At 42.1% G+C, this 26,028-nt stretch overlaps 2 protein-coding genes across 3 annotated transcripts in view; one reads left to right on the forward strand and one right to left on the reverse strand.

The window, feature by feature from the left end:
* Positions 1 to 26,028, forward strand: part of FTO (FTO alpha-ketoglutarate dependent dioxygenase) — a 341,005-nt gene that overhangs the window by 228,000 nt on the left and 86,977 nt on the right. The gene's annotated exons all lie outside the window — the stretch shown is intronic.
* Positions 20,270 to 20,866, reverse strand: LOC117035135 (suprabasin-like). Its single transcript, XM_033128828.1, has one exon. It carries the CDS (start codon positions 20,857 to 20,859, stop codon positions 20,350 to 20,352), a length of 510 nt encoding a protein of 169 aa, XP_032984719.1. The 5' UTR covers positions 20,860 to 20,866; the 3' UTR covers positions 20,270 to 20,349.

The raw sequence follows: 26,028 nt of genomic DNA on the forward strand, positions 1-26,028 counted from the left end.
TGAAAGTTTGGGCCAAAAACATGGGTGCACATTATACACAGGAGCACATTATACATGGCAAAATACAGTAGCTTTCCCGAGGGGAGGCATGAGTTTGCTCTTTCAAACTTTTGTTCTTGCCTTTCAGCTTCTTTATGGGGAGAGAATATAAATATTTCATTGAAGTATGATGCTATACCTTTATGAGACCCATAATTGCCCCTTTTCAATTAGAAAATATCAAGTTTTCTTTCTCTTTATTCTTTGCCCATTGAAGCTATAGTTTTATTTAGTCCTAATTTATATTAAATGTAGCAATAGACATTTACTATTTCATAGTGACAGACACCTGGTTTGAAGAAGACAACCTTCTTTATTTTTTGCAGGAATGTCAAATACGAGGCATCCGTAGCCCCACTCCCCTTCTCTTGGTGCCACTCTTCTTGGTGCCTCTTTTCCTCCTGAGCTCCTATACAGTCGTCTCGACACAGCAGATTACACAGCTACTACAAATTGATTGGCACTTGTAACTTAGACGGAGCCTATTGGCAGTCCTACTATCGTGGAAACAGCATATAGGAAACCAGGAGTCCTAAGCTTTCCGTCTCTGCCTTGCAGTGCGAGTTCAAACCATTTCAATATTCACCCTTAGTTCCCACAGCTATAGGATGAAGAGATTGAACTGAGTGATCACTAATGGACCTTCTGTTTCGAACATTTTCTGATTCATATGCTCCTTCAACATTGTTTCAGGGCCTAAAATGTACATATTTTCAGGATTTGTAAATCTCTACTAAATTATGCATTTGTAGTTTTGATATCACCATTGTGCTGCTTTCTTGTTCAGTTATATGGGTTTCAGAGTCTAAATACATCTGCGCTTTAGCTAATTCCTCTCTTGTTCAGTACGTCCTCCTACCTTTAAAGTTTATAAATGCTCATTGTATAAAATTTGAAAACTATAGAAAAGCACAAGAAGAAAATAAAAAATCACCCATACACCTGCTATCCAAAACCGTTAACATTTGGTGTATGATTAGAATATTTTCTTTTTTTTTTTAATTTTTGTACCCTTTTGCACAGAACATCATTGTATCATTTTCTCGTCATTATACTTTCAAGAATAATTTTTCTTAAAATATACAATAATTTATTTAACCATATGTCATTTGTTTTTCACTTTTTAATATTATGATAGACATCCATTTGTAAGAATCTTTGACCCTTTATTGAACAGAGTCCTAGATATGATATTACAAAATGGTAGGGAGTGTACATTTTAAGTCCCTAACAAATCACAGGTACTTGATAAATATACGTGTAATGAGTCTTTGAATAAAACATTACCAATTTGATTTCTAAAAAGATGTACCAATTTACATTTTTATCAACCATCTCTGAGAATGCCTCTCCATTCTGTTTGGTAGCAAGGAATATTACCATTAAAAAAAAAAAATCCTTGCCAATTTTATGGGCAAAAAGTAACATCTCATTTCTTTGTCACTGTTGTGGTTGACCATGTTTCATGTTTATTGGCTGTGTGTGTGTGTGAATTTCTTGTGTCTTCTGCACGTTTTCTCCTTTCTTTTGAGGCATACATGCTAATTGTTAATAGCTACGATGGTTCATTATCAGGGAGCTGCTAGACAACCCTCTTTCCCTGAAAATAAGACCTAACCAGACAATCAGCTTTAATGCATCTTTTGTGGCAAAAATTAATATAATATATTCTATAAGACCTGGTATTATATTATATCATATGTTATATTTTATTTTATATTATATATTATATTATATTTTGTATTACATAGACCCAGTCTTATTGTAAAATAAGACCGGGTCTTATATTAATTTTTGCTCCAAAAGACGCATTAGAGCTGATTGTCCAGCTAGGTCTTATTTTCGGGGAAAACACAGAATTTACAGTTGCAGCTAACCTTTGGGGGCAAACCCCAATATGAAGGTGAATAAGGGACCTGAGATGTCTCAGTACCTCGGGCATGATTTTCCTGGCGCTCAGTCTGCTCTCCTAATTGCATTCTATGATAAGGAAGTGCTAGTCGCCTGGCCAACTCTCTGGGTAATTTCTGAAGCTGCTTTGATGCTCTAAGTCAGGGGTGTCCAAACTGCGGCTCGCGGGCCAACTGCGGCCTGCAATCCTTTTTTCATTGGCCTGCAGCAAATTCCAAAAATATATTTAGTTTACTTAAATAAACCAGGGGAGGCAGTACGTACTTCACCTCGAGTGAGTGGTCCGGCTGTGTGTGTATTTTACCGCATGTGGCCCTTGGTGAAAAACGTTGAAAAAAGTTTGGACGCCCCTGCTCTAAGCCTTCCAGGAGGCCTTCAGCTTGCTCGGTCCTTGTCTACAGGAAGCCTTCAGCCAGCACGTTGGCTCGTTAAGTCTGATCCCTGGACCTTAAGTCCTGGCTTCCAAATTTATGATGCTTACCAACAGAACTCCATTCACGGCTCTTCATGCCACCAAACCTGCTGATCTCAGCTCTGTGTGTGCTTCATGAGTCAAAAGATGAAGAAGATAGAACCCGTCTCACCCTTAAGTCAAGAAGAGCTGGTTAGTCATGAAGTGAAACCACATGACTGTGCTCGTTGCTGTCGCGTCTCCTCATTACTTCGGACTAAAATTCCTGGATTTAGTCCCCATTCTTTGAATTTAGGCCATTGGGTCATTTTATCCAATACTTGTGAAATGAGTCATTGACCTCTGCTTTCTGGTGAGATGATTTGACAAGACTTTTGCTACCTGGAAACCCGAGTTGGAAAGAGACCTGTTTATGCAATTTTTTCATGCTCAATACTAGACACACAGGTGATGGGCTAGACACTCTGCCTATGGGCTCCTAGCGAAGGGGGCTCACCTGAGGGAAGAGGGGCTGAAATCTCACACAATCCCCTCTCCAGTCTACGCTGCTGGGCCTCTTCATTTGCCCAAAAGGGCACCTCTTTCTGATGGGCCCAAAGGTGCTGGAAAGTCTTGCGGAAGCCCTTTGCAATTTATAGACATGCTGTCCTTCCAGACAGGTTAGGATCCAGAAAGCTGCCCGTAAAACCTTTTATTTGTAAACCCAGAGTGGTATACAGTCTGTTAGGGACGTACTTTCACTCTAGTATTTAGGCTTGTTCTCATCAATAAATTTAAATTAAAAGTTGTCAAGTAGGGAAACTTTTGTATTTAAACAGTTCCATGTAAAGCCAGTTTATTTTTTTATTGCAATGTTTTTGGGTTTTTTCTCCCCTGAAGTAACTATGACTGATACAGGATTAGATACAAAAAGCAAAACAGAAACAAACAAAAAAAACAAAAACCCACTTTCTGAAAGAGCATGGCATTACAAAATTCCCAATTCCCACCGATTCCTGTTGTGCGCCAGTCGACACGGAGTGTCGCCAGTTTTCCTCCCAGAGAGCGTGGGTTTGCCACAGTATTCTAGGTGTAGCGAGCTGTTATTATATTTGCAAGTAAAGTTGTAACAGCATTTAAAGGCCATATTCCTTTGTGTTCTCCAGATCGTTGCCCCCAAGAAGCAAAGCCGTTTCCCCTCTACTGTCAGGAGATACGAAGGAAAACCTGAAGCCTGCATGCTTTTTAGAACCATTCTGAACTTAATTTCATATCTCAATCCTGGGCCTCAGAAAAATTACGCAAAGGCTCACCCACCACGCTCTGTTATTAGAAAGCGTTATGGAGGAGGTGTTGGGGTTAATCTCAGCCTTACTGTTGATGAAGGCTGAGGGTCGAGCGAGGTCTTATGAAACGGCGTGGCCCACCTCAGGTGCTCTTCGTTTCCTTTGCCCAAATCTGTGACCATGACACAGTAGGCCGCTCTATGTGAGACTTGGATTTCCCTTTTTCATTGTGGAAATTAGATTTTAAGCAGTTTTCATTAGACCTTCTGTTTAAATACCATGGTCAACGAACAGCTGAAGAAAAACTTATCTTGATATTCACGTGCTCTGATGTTACAATCAGAGGTGTTTGAGTGAAAAAGCCTGCTTTTCGGGTTCAAAGAGCCTTCCTTCTCTCCCACACCACATCCAGAAGTCTCCGTTATAATACCTGCTCGTGAGAACTTGTTCATCCTCACTGGTACAAATGCACGTCTTCAAGTGACAGAATGCTCAAAAATATGGCTCTCTTGGAAGCTATGCCCGAGAAACACAGTTTTCTAACTGGGCTTTGCAGCTGTTGAAACTTCATCACCTTTCACCTGAATCTCTCCCATGTGTTGCAAATGAGGAGCTGGTGAGAAAAACATGCCGCTGGAAGCTGGCAAAGTTTTAAGTGGGTAAAGCTTGTAGCTTTTAGATCATAGCCCCAAATTACTTAAGGGCTTCTTCTAACATGGAAATCCGACTCTTTACTGCTGAGAGAATGGATATTCAGGTAGATTTTTTTGTGAAGGAATAAATATTTCAACATGCAAACACTACCCAAGTGGGTAGTGATGCTTCGAAACAAGGTCAGAGGTCAGGGTTTTTTCCTGTGTGTTTTTTTGGCATGGCTGCAAGTTTAAAGGTACATTGCACATTATAACTACACTGAGCCTTACATGGTAATGATGGCAGCTAGCTAGTGCAAAATCTGTGCATTCGTTTATTTCCGAAGAGCCTGAGACTTCTCTCTGTGGTGTTTTGTGTGTGTGTGTGTGTGCTCCTCATTATAAAAAATACATCATGAGGAATGATGGTTTTCCTCCATCATAACTGTAAAAGACTCAAGCTGAAAATTCTTGTCTGCCAGTTCTACTTGTACAAACTTAATTTTGGAGAAATTAATAAGAATGGAATGTATTTTTCTTTAGAGAATGCTCTGGGTATTTGCATAGTTTGCCTTCCACATATGCGCCAGACCCCTGGGGTATTGGATACTTTCTAGAGGACACGCTGACCGGGTGGTCAGCCCTTCTGAGTGGACTGGGACCCAGGGTATGTTCAGGTAAGTAAAAGATATGTGGCATGCTTCGTTCTGAAGCTTAAACACTGACTTGCTCCCTGGAGGAGAATTTTGGTCACAGCTGAAATTGCTAGACAGGACTGAGAGCTTTGGAAATCCTTTTCTCTCTACCTACCGTCAAGTAGGGAAAAGAATGATTTTGCTGGGCAGTTCGTTAGTCGTCACACAAAGCAACAGAAATGGTAAGCTCAAATTCGTACATTAGCCGCAGGTAATGCCAGCGAGAGAAGCCAGCTAGGCCATACCCTGTGGGGACAGGGCAGAGCCACCAAGAGCACAGCCAGTACTTTGCTCCAGCCAGCGGTGGCCCCGAGGGAAGGCGGGTGCGGGGGAGGGGGCACTCGTCAGATGTCGTTGTTTCCAAAAGAAGCCAGAAATCCAGATTTCTATATGAAACGTACTTGTATAAAAATGTTGGCAACTAATTTTTCCAGACATTTGAAAACATACTGAGGGCTGGACTTGGTCTGCAGGCCCTGTGTGGTGACTTCTGCTTTCAGAAACGGCGAAAGGCGGAGCTAGTACTGAACGGCAGTGCTTTCTCCTTCTCCAAGGGAGGTGGTGAGAGCCTCCTATATTCTGAACAATTGCTGTTCTGTGGCTTCAAACCCTATTGTGAACAACACAGAGTGACTCTCTGAAATTGAGGGCAGCTTGTCACATTGATATCATTTCTTCTTAGTAACACAGATCCTTTGTCAAGGCCGACTTAAGGGAGTATAGTCCCAGAAAAGTTTATAGGGCAGAGTTGCCCTCAGCTTTTTTTTTCCTCAGTGACTTCTAACCCATGGCAAAGTAATTGCTTTCTCCCCCGGCCCTCCCTCCCACCCCCCATCCACCTTTGGAATGTGGTTGTTCTTTAAAGTTCCTTCTGAGGCATTAGTCACTTTCCTTCCCCAGAGCTGCAAAGCATCAGCAGAAGATAGTGTTCTTACCGCAGCCTGATAAATCATCACTTTGTGTGTGCTTTTGAGTAATGACTGGTTTAGTGATGATCAGATAGACAGGAAAAGGTCCCGACTAACTCCGTGATACTGCGATCTGATTGATTTCGTATTGTTTCTTTTTGGTTGTCTAGCTGTCGCCTTTTCTCCTGGCATCTGAGTGTCTTGGGCAGAGAGTGTAACGGAGGGAATGTGTTTGTTTTTCAGGGTGGAGAGGAGTGGTGGTGAGTAGAGAAATTACAGTGTGTCCTCAGCTGCCACTGATGTCCTCCAAATAGGTGAAGTTCAGTGTAAAACCTGCCATTAATTCTCGGCCTCTGGCAAGAGTGGTACAAGGTGGCCTCTTTGTTCCAGTGGATGTATGGGGGTTGGGGAGTGGGGACGGGCAGTAATTAGTCAATGACATTTATGACTGATTTATAAAATACAAATGAAATAATTGGTTACAAAATCATGACAAGCCTCCACTTGTCTTTCGCAAACTTGTTCTCAAGACTTTGTGAAACCTGATGAACACGCTTCGCAGAAAGCAAACACCCGCCAGTTGAAAAAGATCGAGCCAGAGCACTCGACTTTGGGAATAGCCATGGGACGAGAAGATTCTCGAAGTATGTTTTCCTGTTCTCTTCACAAATAAACCTCATTGTTATTTTAGATCCAGAGCCAATCTCAGACAGGGAATCGCCGCAGTTTGGGTGTAGGAAAAGAAAAGTCTTTCCCACCAGACTTGAAATGCATGGGAGCCTTTTCAGGCCTGTGCTAAGAGTCAAGCACAGGGTGTTTGTAGAATAGTGAGAGGCAGTGTGCACGTTGGCAGCCCTTTCCTCGCCCATTAAAATACTGTGCGATGTGGCATGGAGAAAATAAATGCCAAGGTTGACACCAAATGATAGCCCCAGGTGATTTTTCTGTTTTTCAAACCTCCTTTCAGTTCCCCACCTCTACCCCTTAGCCTTTTCATCCCGTCCCACCTCTAGAGAGAGACCATGGCTGAATAAAATGAAACGGGAACAAGAAGCTAATGAAATATTTTAAGTCGGGTATATTGGGGTATAATTTGAAGCTAATTTTTAAAAGAATTTGTCCATATCTTTGATAACAAAGTTCTCAGCCTGAAGAGTGTAACTGTCAGTTGTAGCAGAGATGTTCCATTTAGTTTTTAAAAAAATTCTTCTTAAACATTTTAGACCCATGATCAAAAGGGTGACTGCACCTAAGTCTTTTATTTTCTGTATTCCTGAGCAAAATTCAGAAAAACTGGCTAGTTTAGTTTAGAGAAGTAAGCCAATGTGGGAGTATTTTCATCATGCATTCCTACTGTAAATTCTTTGCTTTTAGTGATAATTATAATTTTAAAATAATTTTATACTGCTCTAACACTCTAAAAGTCCAGTTTTCTTCTTCAACTATTTAAAATAACTGCTTATCACCAAACGCCTAAAAGTTCACTTCAGTCAAAACGACATGATTGAAATAGGAAAGGAAAAGCAACAAATGGACATTACCCAGTAAATCTAGGTTAAACCGGTTTGAGTTTTCCCAGAATGCACTGTTTAGGATCTCGGCCATCTCAGGCCGGCAACATGGTGTTTCCCTGCTCTTTTGTGAAGGCTAACCATGTGTTCCCTTCACTGTGCTCCAAAGCTGAATAGCAACCCAAATGCTCTGGATCCTTCTGAGAGCCTTTGTGTGGCAGACAGGAAGGGATGGGTCATGAATATGCAATGACTGACATGTAATGTTGTCTTCTGCTAAAAATACAAAAAGGGTGCTCTGATCTCAGAGTTAGGAGCTGATTTCTGATTTCAGCCTAGACAGATCTTCCTAAAACTATAATCAAGCTGATTGTATTGCCCTGGAATTCTAATTTCCAATTTAGGGTTTTGCTATATAATCTCTGGTAGAGTGCGTCTAATTTTCATGAACCCCAGATTCTGTATATAAAGTCCATGGACTTTCTTCCATGTGTCTAGGCCGAGCTGAGCTGTGCCTTTAGGCTGAGCTGGAGAGACATTAAATTACTGAGTAGATGGAGGCAGCATTGTTATGTCACTCTGTCTTCTTGAAAGACCAACTCAAATTCTATACGCTGTGGCTTTGATCCTTTTCATTTAATTCTAAGTACACTTGTTATTATAGTAACTGTTGTTTGTATGTTATTTTAGCTTTTTACTTAAGTAGCTATTTAGCAATTTAAATGAAAATGTAATTAGGTTACATCTGTTTTACATGCATGTAATACCACGCAGATGTAAACTTCTATTAAAGCCATATTTTCTTTTTGGCAAGAAAAGGCAAAACAAAATTGCACCAATCACTGGAGTACGTCTTGCTCTTAAAAAAAAAAGAAAAAAGTGAATACAAAGCACTCTGCCAATGTTTATGTGGTGGTGAGAGTCCATCACTTCTATTTTTTTGAAAAAAGTCAGAGAACAAACAAGTGCCTTTTCATTTATCCAGATACAGAGTTTAAAATGACAGGATAACCTTCCTCCTTTTGTGGGTTTGTGTAGACAGGGATGCACCCATCTCCACATCATTCCCCAAGTACGGGGCTCTTATTCTCCCCGTACTGTGGAAAGAGTCCCGGAGCCGCCGGGAATCTAACCCAGCTCTGCTTTACACTCACGTCAGTGAAGCCGCTTAACCCTCCTCTATTATTAAAAAAACAACCACCCAGGAATAGCAATACTTACCTCACCTGCCTCATGGGCTCCTTGTGAGGGTCATGGGAGATAAAGTGTGTCCAGGTATTTTGCAAAGTATAAAACGTATTTGTCAAAGTATAAAATGTATTTGTTAGAGTATCATTAGTATATGAGTCTGAAAGCAGCAGGAACTGTAAGCCCTCCTGTTTCCGCCACATTTTTGTGTGTACAATGGGGCTTGAACTCAGAAATTAATTCTCCCGTTTTGGGAACCATTGCCTCCCTTATAGCCTGTTAATAGGATTTATAAAACATCATTTCAGACAAAGTCATTTATCTTACTTGCTCACAAGACACAAAATTTGGACTGTCTGGAACCAGGTAGTATTTTAAGAGTTGCCCATTTGTTCCATACACGTGCAGCTTTGCAATGCGGTCATTTTTTAATGGTGGTTTTTATAGCATCAATAAAAATATTTTCATATAATTCTTCCTTGTAAATATGGTTAACTTTTAGCTTTCTGCTACTTGGTGACCTGTTAAATAGCTTAATGTACTTTCAAATTGATTGTTCAGTGCCAAAACAATAAGAAGCCAGGAGGAGCCAGCTTTATAGCATCATTCTTTTAGGTTGGGGCCTTAAGCTGAGCTGTGAAGAAAACAATTCTAGCAGAGTTTGTAGTATCCAACTTTTTAGAGTTTTTTTTTCATCTCTGATTCTGAAAGAGGGAGCATGGACTGGAATACCAACTTCTCTTTTATGCTTCGTTTCAGGAGTTAGTATTTTAGATGACAAGGAAAAGGCACCTGCTATCCATGTAACGCTATAGCTCCCACTAACTGAGTACCTACTATGTGCCAGTGCTATTCTAGATACTTCGTATATGATTTAGTCCTTTAAGAGCAAACCCATGGAGGTTGTTACTATTATCCCTCATTTCTGAGATGAAGAAATTGGAGCCTAGAGAAGTTTAGAATCTTTCCCAAGGTTAAGCAGCTAGGAAGTGAAAGCGTGAGGGTTTTAACCTTGGCAGTCTGGTACCAAGGCCTAGATTTTTTTGCCCACTGTGCTTCTCCATACCGCATGTAATACTAGGGTTTTGGTTGTTGTTATTTCTTTGCTTTTATTCATTGTATCAACTAAATCACGCATCTGTGACATGCAAAGAATCTTAAGATATTCTTCCTCCCGACACCTTGTTTCTCCAGTTCAGAAAAGCATATTTGGAAGACTTGGGTGCCACTGAAAAAAACAATAAATAAGACATGCGCTCCCAGTGCTTACAGTTTAGTTCATGAGGGGTCTGGGTAAGGGATCTAGATGAACAGAATGCTAAGGAGGATGAAATACAGACTCAGTAAAGATTTAGCTAATGTGCTCTGCAAGTACAGAGGAGAGAGTGATCAAGATCAGAGGAAGCCTCATTTGACCTGGGCATGAAAGAATGTACAGGATTGTGCTAAGCAAAGGAGGCAGGCGGTATTTCAAGCTTTAGGAATAGTAAGAGCAAAGACGTGGAGAAAAGCAAATGTAAGTTGACTTACCTTGGTTCCCCGAAAATAAGACCTAGCTGGACAGTCAGCTCTAATGCGTCTTTTGGAGCAAAAATTAATATAAGACCTGGTATGATACGATATTATACCTGGTCTTATAGTAAAATAAAACCAGGTTTTATATTAATTTTTGCTCCAAAAGACGCATTAGAACTGATTGTCCGGCTAGGTCTTATTTTCGGGGAAACACAGTATTGCAATAGTTTAAGTAAGAGATGGTGAACCTCAACTTGGGCACTGACAGAAAGCAGAATGACATTGCAAAAGTAGGGTGATGAGATTTGGCAATTGATTAACAAGTAATATGGAGGGAGAGGGAGAATGTGAGGAGGGTATTGGGGTCTCGCACCCAGGAGGCTAGTAGCTATGTTGATTATAAAATTCAACTCAAATTGAAGAAACTCAGTCATTCGGGCACAATGAGATGGCATACAAGAACATGGACCCTGTATTTGGATTCCTGTGTCTGAATCTGTGCTCTACCACTTCTTGCTACAGTGACGTTGAGCAAGTGGCTCTTTTAATTCCCAGTTTCCTCATCTCTCAAATGGAGATAATGTCAATACTTATCTGTAATGTTGGAGAGAAGTTCATGTTTGTAGAATGCGCAGCCCTGGGACTCACAGCATACATTAAATAAATACCATTTAGTAGCTTCTTACTTGGGGGTCAGTAGGCTTTTACCCCCACTTTATAGATGAGGCTACTAAAGTTTAGGTAGGCAGAGTGACTTTCCAAAGTCCTACAGCTGGTAAAGGCTTGCGGGGGTGAGTAGAGACCATTACTCTTGCCCGTTGGTACACTGCTCTGTCCTGCTGAATTTTAGGCACCTCACTGCCTGCCCATGAGTCAGTGTCAGGCTGAGTCTTGTAGCCGTGATACTTTGACCTTCCTTCCATGAAAGGTGGACCTGGCAGAGAAGCAGGTATTATCTCTTCTCTTACCTTTATGGCCATTTACTGAGCATGTATTTTATTAGGACTTGTTTGGCATACATTTCTAACGACTGAATGTGGGTTTTCCCTCCTTTCTCTCTTGACTTTCTTTCTGTGAATTTGACATTTGGGTGCACCAAGGGGAGTTGCAGCCTGTGTGTTCCCTGTGGGATTTTCATGGCAATATAAATTGTATTTCTTGATGACTTGCAGGGACAGGAAGGCCACCCAAAACATACTGTCTTCTGTAACCTAAATCTTACTGCGTGTCCTCTTTGTCGCCTTGTCAATGTGCCCAAGTGAAACCATTAAGCAGGTAATACACCGTTAAACCCAGATCACGGTGCTTGGGTAAACAACACCCACGGCTCCTGAATAGTGCGCACTGTTAATTGTCAAGCTGCCTGCCGATGGTGGGTGGCTGACCTCACAGTACCTGCCTGTGTTGTGACAGCTCTGTCGTATTGAGGCCGTTCATGAGGATCTGCCGCGATGGCGGGAGTCGGGGAGGAGTCTGGGAAACCCGGACCCAGCATCAGATCACGTTTCACCGAGAGAACAAGATGGATCTCTTGTGTTACGTGAGGGTGAGGTGGACCCGGCTCCACTGTACCACATGCTTTCTTATTCCCTTGTCTGCTAAGTATGCAAGTACAAACAGCTTTAACACAATTTTTTTTTTTACCTAGAAAGGAGCCTGGGGCTGCATCCAAGTACATTTAACATATGAAAATTGAGCTGCTTTGAACTTGTATGTTTTTGATAACTGCTTGGTATGCTTCCTGGAGGATCACCTGTAGGCTTTTCTTTCCAAATCCTAATCCCTTTGATTGAGTGCCAGGACAGATAGCTCTCATTGAATAACTCCAGTCTCATAATTCTTCCTTCATTCAGAGTTGAAAGGGAACAGCTCCAGATTCAATAGGCAAATCCTCAGATTTAGCTAAAGTAATTCAAACACTTTAAAACTGAAATTGTTTTGTTCTAAAATTGGGTTCAGATGGGCTACTGAATGTTTACGCAAGCCAGTTGCTGCCATGAACACAGGATGGGGAAGAAAACCACACTTGTCTCCAGCTCCACCCTCAGCCCCCACCTTGCTTCTCTCCTTGCCGTCTCTGTGACCAAGGACTAAAAGGACAACATGGAGAGGTAGAAGTTTCAAAGCAGCCTGGCACTACTGCATTTCAGCGTGGGCATGAGAACATGCCGGACTCTTCTTGTTTTCTCTGTGCCATGAGACCATGCCGAATGTTCCTGTTCTCTCCTCCCATCCCCCTTTCAGAGGAAGGAAAACCAACATGTTCTTTTTATCTTTACAAATGTGCCTGGTAGGGACTAATTTAAACCAGTTCAGATGCTTTTATTTAAAACTGTTTAGAGGAACGGAAGGTGCTGCAGAATTAGAAAGAAAGTGGCATCTGGGCCTCTCCCCTTCTGCTCCTGAGCTTGCGCCTCTTTCTTTTCTTTCTTTCTTTTTTTTTTGGCACCAACCTGGATTTCTGCTGAGATCTCTGTTTCGAGTCTTTTCAGAGATCATGTTTACTGAAAGACGGTTCCTTTCTGTTGAACATCCTGTGTCTGTCCTATTTGGCCAGAGTGTACTTCTGTTAGGAAAGGCCGTCCTCTCTGTGCCCAGTGCCCTAATTCAAAAGGAAGTCTGAAAAGTCAGTCCCATGTTCTATTGGTGACTGGGCCCTGCACAACTTATCCGAGTGGATGTTTCCTCCTGGGCCAGCAGTCCTTACCCTCCCTTTGGCCACCGGATGAAGAGGACTGCAAGCAATTATCTGAGAGTGTTTGGGGACCTAAGGGCCCCACTCTGGTTGAACTTGTGGCAAGGCTAGGAGATTTATTCTCCCCTGGCTAGTTTCTCATTGATAAAATGGGGCTACTTCGCTAATCATTGATGCCAAATCTTTGCAAATAACAGAGTATAATGGCGAAGTGACAGGTGTTATATAGTGATGAAAAAGGTTCAAGGCTGGAACCTACCCCATTAGGGAGGACACAAAACAAGTCCGCAGTGACCATATGAATCTCGTCTGAACACATCTGACAGCCTCCTGTTGGCCTGAGAGCTCCATCCAGACCCGTCCGAGGACCTAACCCTGTGTAGCCTGTGACTTTCGACCCATCAATGGTTTCGGTTTGTGAACAGCCTTGTTCATTAGATCCTTCCCGTTTCTCCTTTTCTCTTTCTCTCCCTCAAAGGTTTTTATGGCCTTGTAGTCATTTATAATTTTAAAATGCCCGTAATAATGCTTAAAAACAGCACTTGATTTTAAAGAGTGCTGCTTCACCATAGAAGGATTATATCTGCGTTGCTGTCGATTCTTGCAACAATACTTTGGCATGAAAGGAGAAAGTTTATGACACATTTTATTATAGTCCTCCAAGTGGAAGAGGATTCTAATTTAAAAATAAGTGGCTCTACTTTTTAATTCTTATTTAGCCTCTGTAGCTGTTTTAATATCCCTTTTATGGTTGGCTGGTCGATGTTTTCAAACAAGTTCTTCAGGGACTCCATGCCCATTAGTCGCTGGCAATAAAATCTGAACTTTACTAAAATAAAACATGATGCCATGGAGCAATTAAGAGGAGAACTTTCAGGGATGACTGTGAATATGAAATACGGGAATTTATTTTATTAATGGATTTGGGGAAAACCAGCCCACCTCTTTTAAGCTCAGCTATGTATATTTGCGGGGTTTTATATTTTTAATTTATTTCTTTGTTTCTCTCAAGGCAGTGGGGGATTCCATGGCGGGCTCTTAAGGTACGCCAATCCTCCTTTTGTAGCCTGCTACTGCTGAATATGAGCCTTTATTTTTTTCATTTTATATGGAAAATGGGGTGATGTCACTTAGGAAAGCATTTTTCCCCCAAAGTGGTTTTGAGAACCAGAGTCTGGTGATGTGTTATTTAAAAGCGATAATGGAGTAAAGTTATGCTCTGTGCTTTACATAATTTTGGATTTATGGGATATATCCCTAACTGTTCGGTTTTATGGAAGGACGAAATACAGGTATTCATTTCATCATAGTTTCTTAAAAACTTAGAAACGCAGTCGACAGTTATTGCTCTAACATTATAGTAACTTCTTTGTTTATTAAACTACTACATAGTTTGTAGTAATTTAGGAGGGCTGCAATTTAGTAGTTATTTGCAAATGAGATTGGCCTCTCTAACCTTTGAAGGAAAGAGTTACTTTTAATGCTTTAAAACTTTCATTGACTCTCAATTGCCAACTAAAGGATAAAGTTCAGATTTTTAAAATCCTTAATGTCTTTCACCTTCTCTGTTTCCTCTACCCCTCCCTCACCTTCCCCCACTCCCAGACACACACACACACACACACACACACACACACACACACGCATCCACTTTCCTCTCAATGGTAGGTCTTCTCCAGACCATTTACTGTTTCCCACGTTGTCCATCTTCTGTACTTTTAGGTCCCCATGACTCTGCTCATGTTTTCTTCTCTCTGTGGATTCTTCTTTACCTTGTTCTTCCCCCACCCCGCCCCCCATTTGCACTCTTCCTTTGCCTCCAATGCAAATTGCCTCCTTTAAGAGGCTTTTTTTGACTCAGTGTCCAGGGCTTTCTCTTACCCATGCAGTATGTGTGTGACAGCCTGGACAGCCGGATGCAGGGGTCCTGTCGCCCTCCTTCCCTGCCCGGCGAATCGACCTCCTCTCTAGTCCATGGCACTTTCTACAGATCTTAATTATGGTACTTGTCATGTTAAGCTTAGTTATGTGTCTAAATGTTTGTCTTGTTCACCAGACAGCGAGCCTCTTGGGGGCAGAGGTTGTCTTAACGATCTCTGTGACCCAAACTGCCACAAGGGAGACGCACAGCAACTATCAAATGAATGTGTGAACCAGTGTTTTCTTGCCTTAAGAAATGTCAAGAGACATTTCTTAACATAAGATCTTGGGTGAATAGAAGCTCCCCCCGCCCCGGCCCCTGCCTTTTAAAAGTCATTACACAGCTCGCACGATACTACTGAGGAAACCTCATGAACAGAGCTAATGAACATTAAACTTGGAGATCGTCAGGAGCTGGCCAAGAACCCATGTTTGACTAGTGAGAAACCTCGGCCTAGAAACCTGAATCTTTTGGTTTCACAGCCAGATACCCTGGCAACCACACAAATGGTATTCTGGCAGGCACACTTTGTGGCCTCTCCAATAGCCAATCCCCTGTCCCTCCCCTGCCCTCTTCACCCCTGCTGTCAGAGAACCTGAATTTTGTTTAGCCAGTGGATAGAGGCCTCTCGATTTCAGGGATGGTCGGCCCCTGTACCAGCCCCAGGTGGTGCATCACGGTGGGTTAGGCTATTCATGGCATTCCTAGTTCTGTTTGCTAGATGCTTACTTTCCCAGCCTCCTTTGCAAGTAGGGGGCCCAACGGTCAAGTTCTGACCTGTGAGATATAAGGCAAAGTTTGCTAGGGGGCTTCTAGGAAGGATTTTCTTCCTGGTTTAAAAGAGAGAGAGAGAGTTTTATCCTTAGCTCTTTCAGAGGCTTCCTGCCTTGACACATAGTGAGAGGACACAATGCTGGAGCTTCAGCAGCCAGCTTTCAACCATGAGATGACAAATATGAGGACAAAAAATTATTACACTAATGTTGGATGGATGGGAAGAGCCAGGATCCATGATGACCAACTTTAGAACTTTTCACCTCCAGACTTCTTAAGTAAAGAAGTATGCTAATGGTTTAAGCATTTGAGAGTTAGTTTTCTGCTACTTGAGGCAGAGCACATCCTAGCTGATTCAGTTACTTTTACTGGGAAAATAAAAATGGAAGAGGTATCCTGAGAAGATCAGTTGTGACTGGCTGAAATGTCTAGAAATCATGACAACGTGGCAGTGAAGAAATTTGGTGGCTGGTTTGTACACTTTTAAGTTCAGGGAAGACCCACCGAGAAGCCCTAGAACATTCATCATTCAAGAAACATTAAATTATTATATCAGGTAGTCCTGGTACTGTGCAGAGTGTTGAAGGCACAGGAATGAAAGACAGTTTATAGCCTTAGCGAACTTTTAGTCTATAACGGAGAATGGTGAATAAGCAGACATTTCACTAAGAACATATCATTGCTATCTTTCGATAGGGGTACATTCAAGGAATTCTGGGAATTCAGAAGACCATGAAACCCTGAGAGGCTGGGGGATACGGGGATCAGGAAAGGTTTCCCGGAGGAAGTAAGACCTGAGCTGAGTCTAGAAGAAGGAATAGGATTTCACTAGGCCAAGAATGGTGCGGAAAGGGGAGAAAGTGTATTCAAAGCAAAGGGAACATGTGCTGAGGTGGAGAGGTGTGCGAAAAACACAACATTTGGAAGCGGTACGTCTTCTGCTATATTTGATTTAGATCTTTTTTGTTAAGATTTGGCAACGCTGGTGATAGATAGCCATAAGCATGTTTGATTATTCTGTCTACTTTGGAAGTTTAAGAATATTTTACAATAATTTTTCAGAGAATAAAGGGAGGTAAGAGATAAAGACAAAGAGTATAAACCATCATTTCCTAGTGTGTTGGTCTTCAGAATTCCAGATTTTTGGGATGGTAAATGATTTTAAGCAGAATAACAGGGTGGAGTGGGGTGGTTTCCATGGTCAAATAAGTTTGGGAAATGTTGGGTTAAGTAAAGTTGAATAGTCTTCATTCCGGTAAGAATTCCCAGAGCGCATAATACTCTCATGTTAATTGTTACTGTCCAAAAGGAGGCTACCATCCAGAGCATTTCCTGAAATGCGTTTGACTTTTACCGTGTATGTCACCTCAGTTCTGCAGAATTGAGGCTTTGGGGAGGGTTGGTGTAGACTTCTCCTTCAGAAAGCTTGACTGAGAAAGTGTAGTTATATGGTGGCAACCAGAATGGGGTATGAGTAAAAGGAGACATTTTATAAGATCGGAGAGTCAAGAGCATGTGTACATTCCAAGGGCAAAAAGCATTGTGGGGGTGGGGGTCAAAGACACAGGGGCAGGGGTGCAGGATGGACAGGACAGCCAAGGTGCTTGAGGTTACAAGTGGGATGGAATATGAAAGGCCTTCTCCCAGCTTCTCTGTTCAGGATATCAAGATTATTATAATACCGTGTTTCCATGTTCCAGGAGAAGATGGGACTCTGCATCAGAGACTTAATATACAACCATAGTCTACTTACTCAATTTAGGTATCAGTCAGTATTCTTCCAATTGTAAGAGACAGAAAACCCAACTCAAATAAAAAGAGTAGAAACTCTCTTTATTAATTCATGTAGTTGAAAAGTTATGGCAACTAGCTTCAGGCATAGCTTAACCCAGGGACTAAGCGTGTCACCAGAACCCATCGTTTGCTCTTGGAGTCTGCTTAGTTGGTTCCGTTCTAGGTGCCTCATGGCTCCTGGCAGCGTAACATCTTCTGCTTGTGAGATGGTTTCAGCTCCAGACTTCACATCTGTCATCACGCCACTAAACCTATCAAAGAAGAAAAACTTCTCTTTCTCGGAAGCACCAGCTTCTTACCATGCCTCCTTATTCTGAATGAATTATGCGTACATCCCTGAGTCAATGTCAATAACCAGGAGATACTGATTGGCTTAAATCAGCCACGCCCCCTCCTCCCCTGAGTGGCAGAAATTCCCAAAGGAAAACCAAGAGTTCTGTATCTCAAGATGTTAAGAAGGTGACTCCCTCCCATCTCCGCAAAAGGAAACTCCCAAAACAGCCCTCAGATTGTCCCCAAGATGATTTTCGATTCAAATGGTTGGGATGTTTAGGGTCCCAGATCTGATAGCAGCAGTGAGATCCCTGCATTTGGAGCGCCCAAGTAAAGGAAGGGTGTTGACAGCCATCATGGGAAATGCCGATGCTCGCGGAAGAGGCCCTGCAGTAACTCGTCTTTGGACATAAACAAAAAGCAGTTTCTGAGAACCCAGCTTTCACCAAAGACCAGAACCTGTCAGCTGCAGGCTGAGGTCGTTAGCAGGATTTATACGTGCCCGCATCCAGCACTGAGTCCAAGGGAGCTACGCAGAGGGGTTTCTCTCTTCCGGAAACCCAACAGAGGAATGACGAAGACTTTCTGGCTAAAGTTTCAGAGAACTTAATGCATAAATCCCCTTAACAAACACTGGGATTTGGGTTTGTAACTCATCCTTCTCAGCTTAGGTCCTATGGAGACAAGCAGCCATAAGACCAACACAATGAAACCCAGGACAAAAGGGGTAGAATTTATGGTGAAAATACGGAAACTGCCCAAAACGGTGACTTTTTCATAAGGTGACACTGCACATTTTTGCTTTCTTGGTTGTCCCTTGAGCAGTTGGTAAAGACCCCATGAAAGCAGCTGGTTGCTGGCTGGCAGGTGTTGTCCCCTCTCTGTGGTTTACATTGTCACTGCCCTTCATTTCTCCTCTAATTAGACTGGATTCTCCCAAACTCTGTGGCCAGTCAGAATGGGAAAGTCTGGATTCTCTCCATGTCTGCATCACAGAGGATATCATTAATTTGCTAAGTTTCTGCCTCACGGGGAAATTTAAAAAACCAATACGTTTCTTTTTCCCTGTGGATGGACAGACATTCTTCATATAGGTGCCTTCAGCTTTGAGAAACGTAGCCAGAGTCTATATCCAGATAGCACGTCATGATTTCTCTTTACCTCTTAGTGTAGTAGATATACAGTGAGAGCAAATGGTGAGTTCCAGAGGAAAGATCCGGAATGCAGCCTGCTGAAGAGAACAGGAATGATCTCGTAGGGTGATAAATGTTCTGTTAGTTCCTTGGCTGTGGACTTGGCCGCCATTCAACAGCCTCCACGGCTGGCTTTCTGCATGCTTTTTCTTTTCCTCCTCCTGTTTGGTTGCAAACTTATTTTGACTGAGGATTTACTTGTCACCTCATGTTGACATTTCAAGTTATTGCATTTAAGAAAAACACAGGACAAAGCAAATAAGCAAGTATACTCCAACAGGTCTCGAGGCGTAGAAGTTATGCTCAAATTTCAAACAAAAAAGGGGGGAGGGTTGGCGTGGGGAGTGGAGAACAGATACATTTATAAGGGGAAAACCCTCCTGACTTTTTGGGCCCACGTCTGATCCTGTGGACTTTTATCTCAGCTGCTGGTGATTCCTGGGACTGCTAAGGGGTTGAGATTCTGGTCCAACTGGAGTTGCCACGGAATGCTGTGGAATCCAGGAACATTCTGATTTCTGTGATTATAAGTGAGTGCGACAACAAAGAGGCCCTGCTTTCAGAACTGTTTCCGCAGTGTCTCCAGGGGACAGGCCTGCTTTGGTCTGTAAATTCCCCAAAGGCAAGCTGAGACTATGTAAATTAAAGAAATAGAGCCAGTGACACACCAACTCTGGGCTTTTATTTGATTTTCCAAAACACACGTCCATCAGCATGTTGTGGACAACACAATATGATCAAAGCAGGGCGACAATCACCCCTCTATTGCAGTTTAATTGGTGTGATGTGTGATGAATAGGAAAGTTGGAACCACGAGGTGTACTTTTACCTTTGGGCTATTTCTTGGATTCATCAGAATTTATAACAACATAAAATAGGAGTCAACAAGTCCGCTGCTCTTAGCTGGAGCTCTGCCCCTCCTCAGCCTTGTGACCTTGGGTAAGTCACTAAAGATCTTTGGCCTCCCTGTTTCCTCAGCTACAAAATGAGGGCTTTAAACCAGAGAAGATCTGTTAGTCTTCCACTCTGAGTTTGACTATTCCAAGGCCTTTTCTGGCCTCTGGAATTTTATTGCTGAATTCTGTGACCTTACGTCTTTCTAGCAATTGAGTCCATTTCTTTATCATCTGTGACAAAGGTGATTTTTGTCCAAACTTTGGATTTCTGAAACGGATTTCAGTGAATTGAATCATACACATTTTTAACTAGCGTATACTAAATGGGGGATGGGGAGGTTGGGAGAGAAATAGCATTAGCAATTTAAATCGTTCTTTTCCTGCCATTCCATTTTATGGGCATTTGCCCTGGAGTGAATGTGGGATGGGAGTCAGGAATCAGTGCCCGCCTCTCAGAGAGGGAGTGTCGTCCTGAGTGTGATTCTACACCTTAAAGATATGTATCGTTTTTGCATAATATGATATTTGAGTGTAATTTCTTTCTTTCTTTCTTTTTTTTTTTTAAAGTATAGTGTGTTGTATTTATTCACAAATCTCAGTACAGTTCCCTTAGGGACTCCAGAAGTCTACCTCCCCACCCCCCAACCCCCCACCCCACTTCTCCAGGTCATTTCAGCTGATAGAACAACAGGAATGTCAGTCTGCTCAGCAAGGCCAGTGCATTAGTTTAGGGCATGATGTTTGCGACGCTCCTCCACAGAGCTGGAAAGTTGATGAAGGGCTTGTTGACCGAAGCTCCAGATGTTAATGTTGTGGTTGCACCCCCTCCGTGATGGCCGGTGGATCCGTCTTGGTGAGCGCCCTGTCCAGCAGCGTTGTTGACCCCATGGACAAACTTCTCGGCTTCTTTTCCTGCTTGTCCGACGCCACTGTTGATTCCATGGGCTACCTTGTCCAAGCCGTGGTTGAGGTCGTTGACGCCCCTGTCCAGCTCCTTGCCGGCCTGGCTCCCCAAGTGGCTAAGTCCATTAAAAACTTTCTCCACTTCCCTTCCAGCTTGAGTGATTCCGTTATTGATGCCTTCCAGGGCCTTGCCCACCTCTCTCTCTGCATTGCTCAGCCCTCGGTTGATTCCTTCAATGACCTTCTCAAGGGGGTCATTATTGGCCGCCCATGCAGGCAGGGCCCCCAATAACAGTAGGAGGGAGCAGGAGCTGATCAAACTGGCAAGATGCATAGTGTTGGGAGGATGGCAGGATGCAGAGAACTTGAGTGTAATTTCGACTCTTCAGAGTTTTTGCTTTCTCTGAGGACTTTAGGTCTGACACTCCTGCCCTTTTTGTTGCTGGTCAAGCATCCGATAGGACCTATCTACAAAGTCCCTTAGATTTCATGCTTTTTCTCTGCTTCCGTCCGGCGTGTGAAATGATGAGGGTGGAGTCGGGAATGGCAAAGCGTATTCATCTAACCCGCAGTGCTTTACGGCTCCTAAGGCTGCTGAACTAGCCTCCCAGGACTCATTCCTTTCCAGCGTCTCTTGGGAACTGGCCTTTCAGCACATGATCACAGGCCACCTGCATGTCACCAGCTTCATCCTCAGCCTTCAAACCCTAGGAGGGTCTGGTCTCACAAAGGGCTTCCGGTGGTAGGCCACGTAAACGGTAACATTGTATTGCAAACACTTGAGGAAAAAGACAACAAATATCTCCTTGAATGCACACTTTTACCACCTAGAAGCAAACCAGTGGAAGACTAGGAGAAGATACTGGCAGACGCACTATATATAGTCTCTTTAGCTGGTAATGAAGCTAAGTGCATTTTTATCAAATTTGCATTTTTTTATTTGCATTTTTAAGCAAAGACACATACGCATATTCCACTTCAGCCTCTTTGTCCTTATTGTCTACTTGCTGGCAGTTTCATGGACAGAGATCTCTCTTCTCGTGATATCACCTTACCCTTTAGAATTCCAGAATTACTTCAGATCCTCAAAGCTCCTAATAAACTGTGACTTTTATCATTTTTAAAAGCAGTGATACTTAAAAAAGAAAACTGTGTGATCTTTGAAAAACGTATATCATCATCATAACAAATGTTGATGAAGATAGAGGAAAATTAGAGCCCTCATACATTGCTGATGTAAAATGGTATAGCCACTTTGGGAAACAGTTTAGAAATTCTTTAAAAAGTTAAACATGGAATTACCATATGACCCAGCAATTCTCCTCCTAGTTACCCAATAAAAACGTGTGTATACAAAACATGTACATAAATGTTCACGTTATTCATAAAAGCCAAAAACGGAAATGACCCAAATGTCCGTCAAATGATGAATGGGTAACATAACGTGCTCTAGCCATACAATGGAATATTATTCAGCAATTAATAAAATGAAGTTTTGATACATGCTACAATATGGATGCATTTTGAAAACACGCTCAGGGAAAGAAGCAAGGCACAAAATACCACATATTATGATTTTATTTGTGTGAAACGCCCAGAAGAGACAAACCTATAGAGACAGAAAGTAAATTAGTGGTTGTTTTCGGTTGGAGTAGGCAGAAAGGAATACACTGAACGTCAGTGAAGTATATTCTTTAAATGGGTAAATCATATGGAATGTGAATTACATTTCAATAAAGCTGTTACCAAAAAAATAAATAAAATAATTTTAAAAAGCCCTTGTGTCGGACCATGCCATTTCCCTGGTTCTCTGTCACACCTAGAACAAAACCAGTCTCCTGCCTGCCGCTCTGTCACTCACTCATCATTCATCTGGCCACACTGGCTTTTCTGTTCCTCCGGCACATACCCATGTTCTTGTCAACAAGCCTTCGCCCTTGTTTTCCTGTGGCCTGATGTGCGATGCCTCTTTGACCTTTGATTTTTTTGTCATTCACGTGTCACCTTAGAGAGGTCTTTCTGGACTCCCCTCAGCCAAGTTACTGTTCCGTGTCCTGCAGAGTCTGGCAGTTAGATCATCCTGTCCGTTTTCAGAGTGCCCAAGGCTATCTGAAGTCCTTATTTGTTCGTCTGTTGACTTCTCCTCCATCTCCCACACTAAAGGAAAGCTGCTCTCATGGCAGCAGCAACTTTGTCCTGTCGACGTTTATATCTCCAGAGCCGAGCTCAGCGCCTGACACGTGCACCCAAGACATACATGTTGGATGCATGAATGAGCATTCTAGCATGCTCTGCTTGTCCCCTGAGAGTGGCTGTCCCCGTTTTGTCATGGTGACCCCTGCAATGGGAATTGCTCAAAGCCTTTTTACTTCGGCGCCTTTATTTCCTTTCTCGGATATATCCTGAGATATAAGGAAGGCTGAGAAGTAGCATCCTTGATTGCCTGAGGGGACCCAGAGGTGTGTAGAAAAAGACTAATGGACCTTGAAATTGTGATCCAATGAGAGTTTGCAAAAAAATATTGTTCATAGTTCAATGTATTCACTTCTACCCATTCAGTCTCTGAAATACTCTTTCTCTTACTACTTTTGTAATTATACATTGTATTTCTGTTGACTTACTTGTTTCTTTTTGTCTGTAACATCGTATCAGAAACTCCTGGAAGGTAGGAAATGTGATGATTATTCCTTACCCAGTGTTCTTAACATATGTGCAATGTCTTGTGTCTCTTCAGTATACAATATACCTGTCATTTGTAAACTCAAATGACTTAGAAATCAAGATGTTGAATTAGATTTTAGAGAGCCTCTCTCTGGGAACCCGACTCTTTTTTTCCATGCTCGTTGTACTTTACAGAGTAATTCCACTTTCCATTGATCTCAGAGGTGCTGTGGAGTGTTTGGAGGTTACCTCTGTAGAGTCTGGCCTGCTTGTGACGTGGAGAAACCTGTGAGGACAGCAGCACAGGAAGCAGGGGTCCACTTTGGTGCGCCCTCCCTTGGGTGGCTCTGACATGGGAACCAGCTGTCCTGCCAATTGTACACGTAGCCTTGTGCCAGGTCCTGGGGGAAAGAATAGGTACTATGAGATATATGGGCCCGAGCTTGCCAGTGGGGACCCCTTACGGAATGATAGGGAGAAGTAAGGAGATGTCAGCACCTTTTCCTGCCTTTTACCACAGAATGACAAATAATAACCAGGGTCGATGAGGCTCCGGGGCTTGGGGCTGGGCGCCCTGAGGAGTTGCACCAGCTACTGGTGACAGAGGGCACACGTTTGTGAGAGAGAAGGCCCCCAAGAGTTGTTGGTCTGAGCCCCAAATGGGATCATGAGGTCCTAGATATGGATTTATGGGAACAGAGGATCTAACCAACATCTGTCACTGTTTAAACAAAAATAAGTTAATTTATTGACATTATTTGTCACTCCTTGTCACCTACTTACTTTCTGTTAACCCGTGCTTAAGCTTACAGTAGAGAAATGAGGTTTATGTTGATTTCCCTGGGGTTACATTTCTCTGGTCTACATCTCCATGTAGAATTTTCTATAGAGATGTTGTCCTAGGAAATATGATAGAAGTATTTCAGGTTTTAAAAAAGGATTCTGTCTCTTCTCCACATATATTTAACCTACGGCTAACAGTTTTGCTATAAAAAAAATTATCTTAAGTCATTTTACATTTTCTGTTCTGAGGTCTCTTTAGTGGATGCCATACTTAATTAGTTGTTCCCTTCTGAAGAACTAATACGATTTCTGTGAGAACATTAAGCTATGTTACTCTGAAACAGAGAACAATAGTAGCCTCTGTACCTCAATTCTTGATAGGCCATGTAGCCCAATGACATGGAAATTCAGTGGAGTGCCTTGACATTGAGTGATATCCCCGGGCGGTACCAGATTTCTTGTCTTCACATCAAGGTAGAGTAAACGGGAGGAGAACCTTCTCCCTTCTCCCATTCCATTTTCTATGGCCTCCATGGGATTTGGCTTTATATATATATTTTTTATTTATATATATATATATATATATTTATATATATGTGTACATATATAATTTATCTATGTAAAACAAATTGTTATATTATTAGTTGTAGTAATGGCTGTATAACATAGATGTGTGTATAATTGTTATATAAATTGTAGTACTAGTTATATTAATAGCTAGATAATGTAGCTGTGCGCCACGCACTGTGGTAAGGTAATGCACATAGTACATCTTAATTGTATTATCTCATTTAATCCTCATGGGAGTTCCTTAAGGGGGATTTTATTACCATTTTACAGATGAGAAAACCTGAAGAGAGTAACAGTTAAGTAACATGCCATGCTTACCCACCTCGTTCTCATTCCCTCATTCATGATTCGTGAAGCATTTCTCAGGGGCAACTGCTATATGCTGGCGTTAGAGATAGAAAGAAGGTTCGAACATGATCCCTGCCCTCCGAGAACTTAGTGGACTGGGCTGGGGCAGAATCTTGTTATGTCATTTCAAAGATAAAGGAACTCAGCTTGGGGGTTTTCTGGCATCTGCCTTAGGACCATACGGCCAAGAAATACGTGGTATACGGCAGTGTACTCGTGGGAGGAGGGGTCCTGAAAAACAGTTTTTTCCAACATGTCCAGATTTCTTGCGAAATTACTCGTTCGTCGTTAAGTTCTTTGATGATACAGGCCATTGCTCAGAAAGCTCTTCCCAGAGCAATTTATAAATATGAAGTGGTTTTTATGATGGATGGGTAGTTCCAGAAGGGGTTAAAGTTAGCCTCTCTGGGACACGTAATGGGAAAGTAGCTGAACATGATTTCAGAGGGATTTTTTAGGAGAGAATTCCAATTACAGAGAAGTAATTTCCCTTTCTAGCTTACTAAGCTCTATTTCAGACTAATGCAGTTTCAACATCTATATCCCTTCTTCCCTTATTTCAACAGATATTTTGAATATGAAAATCTTACGTCAAAACTTAGCTGAAGCCTTCATCAGGCTTTTGAAAGGCTAAGTAAGAATTCTGTTTCTAGGAATAAAAAGATTGGGATCAGAAAGATTCTTTGCCAGCTGGAGTTCCTTTTTGGATGGTAGTTGAAGCAGTCTTTAATCATATTTTTGTTGATTATTTATTAGTTTCCCTGGGAAATCAAAGACTCAGTAACGTAAAATGTATTTTTTAAAAGATATTATATGAATCAGAACTCAGCGTAGAGAAATAATGGAAAGTACATTTCCTTTGCTGATATGGACTAATTGGGAATTAAAATATCTTTCTTTAGTCAGTGCCCACATGGAAATGCTAAGTGACCCAACTGGCCTGATTGGACCCACCACAGTTTCTGCCCCAACAAAACCCTTGTGCCACTAGTAGATAAAGAGAATGCTTTGTCAGTAAATCAAAACTGTAGAGAACTAGAACTAAATTAAGCGAAAGGATAGGCTCCAAGCAAGCTGTTTGGGTAAACCCACCCTGGCCGGATCCGGAGACTGACAAAACTTAACACACGTGTGTCCCGTC

Source organism: Rhinolophus ferrumequinum, chromosome 15, assembly GCF_004115265.2.
Source record: "Rhinolophus ferrumequinum isolate MPI-CBG mRhiFer1 chromosome 15, mRhiFer1_v1.p, whole genome shotgun sequence".
In the NCBI taxonomy this organism is placed as follows: Eukaryota; Metazoa; Chordata; class Mammalia; order Chiroptera; family Rhinolophidae; genus Rhinolophus; species Rhinolophus ferrumequinum.

Excerpts from the sequence above, each read along its gene's own strand:
- LOC117035135 (XM_033128828.1), bottom strand. The coding sequence starts at position 20,859 with ATGCATCTTGCCAGTTTGATCAGCTCCTGCTCCCTCCTACTGTTATTG.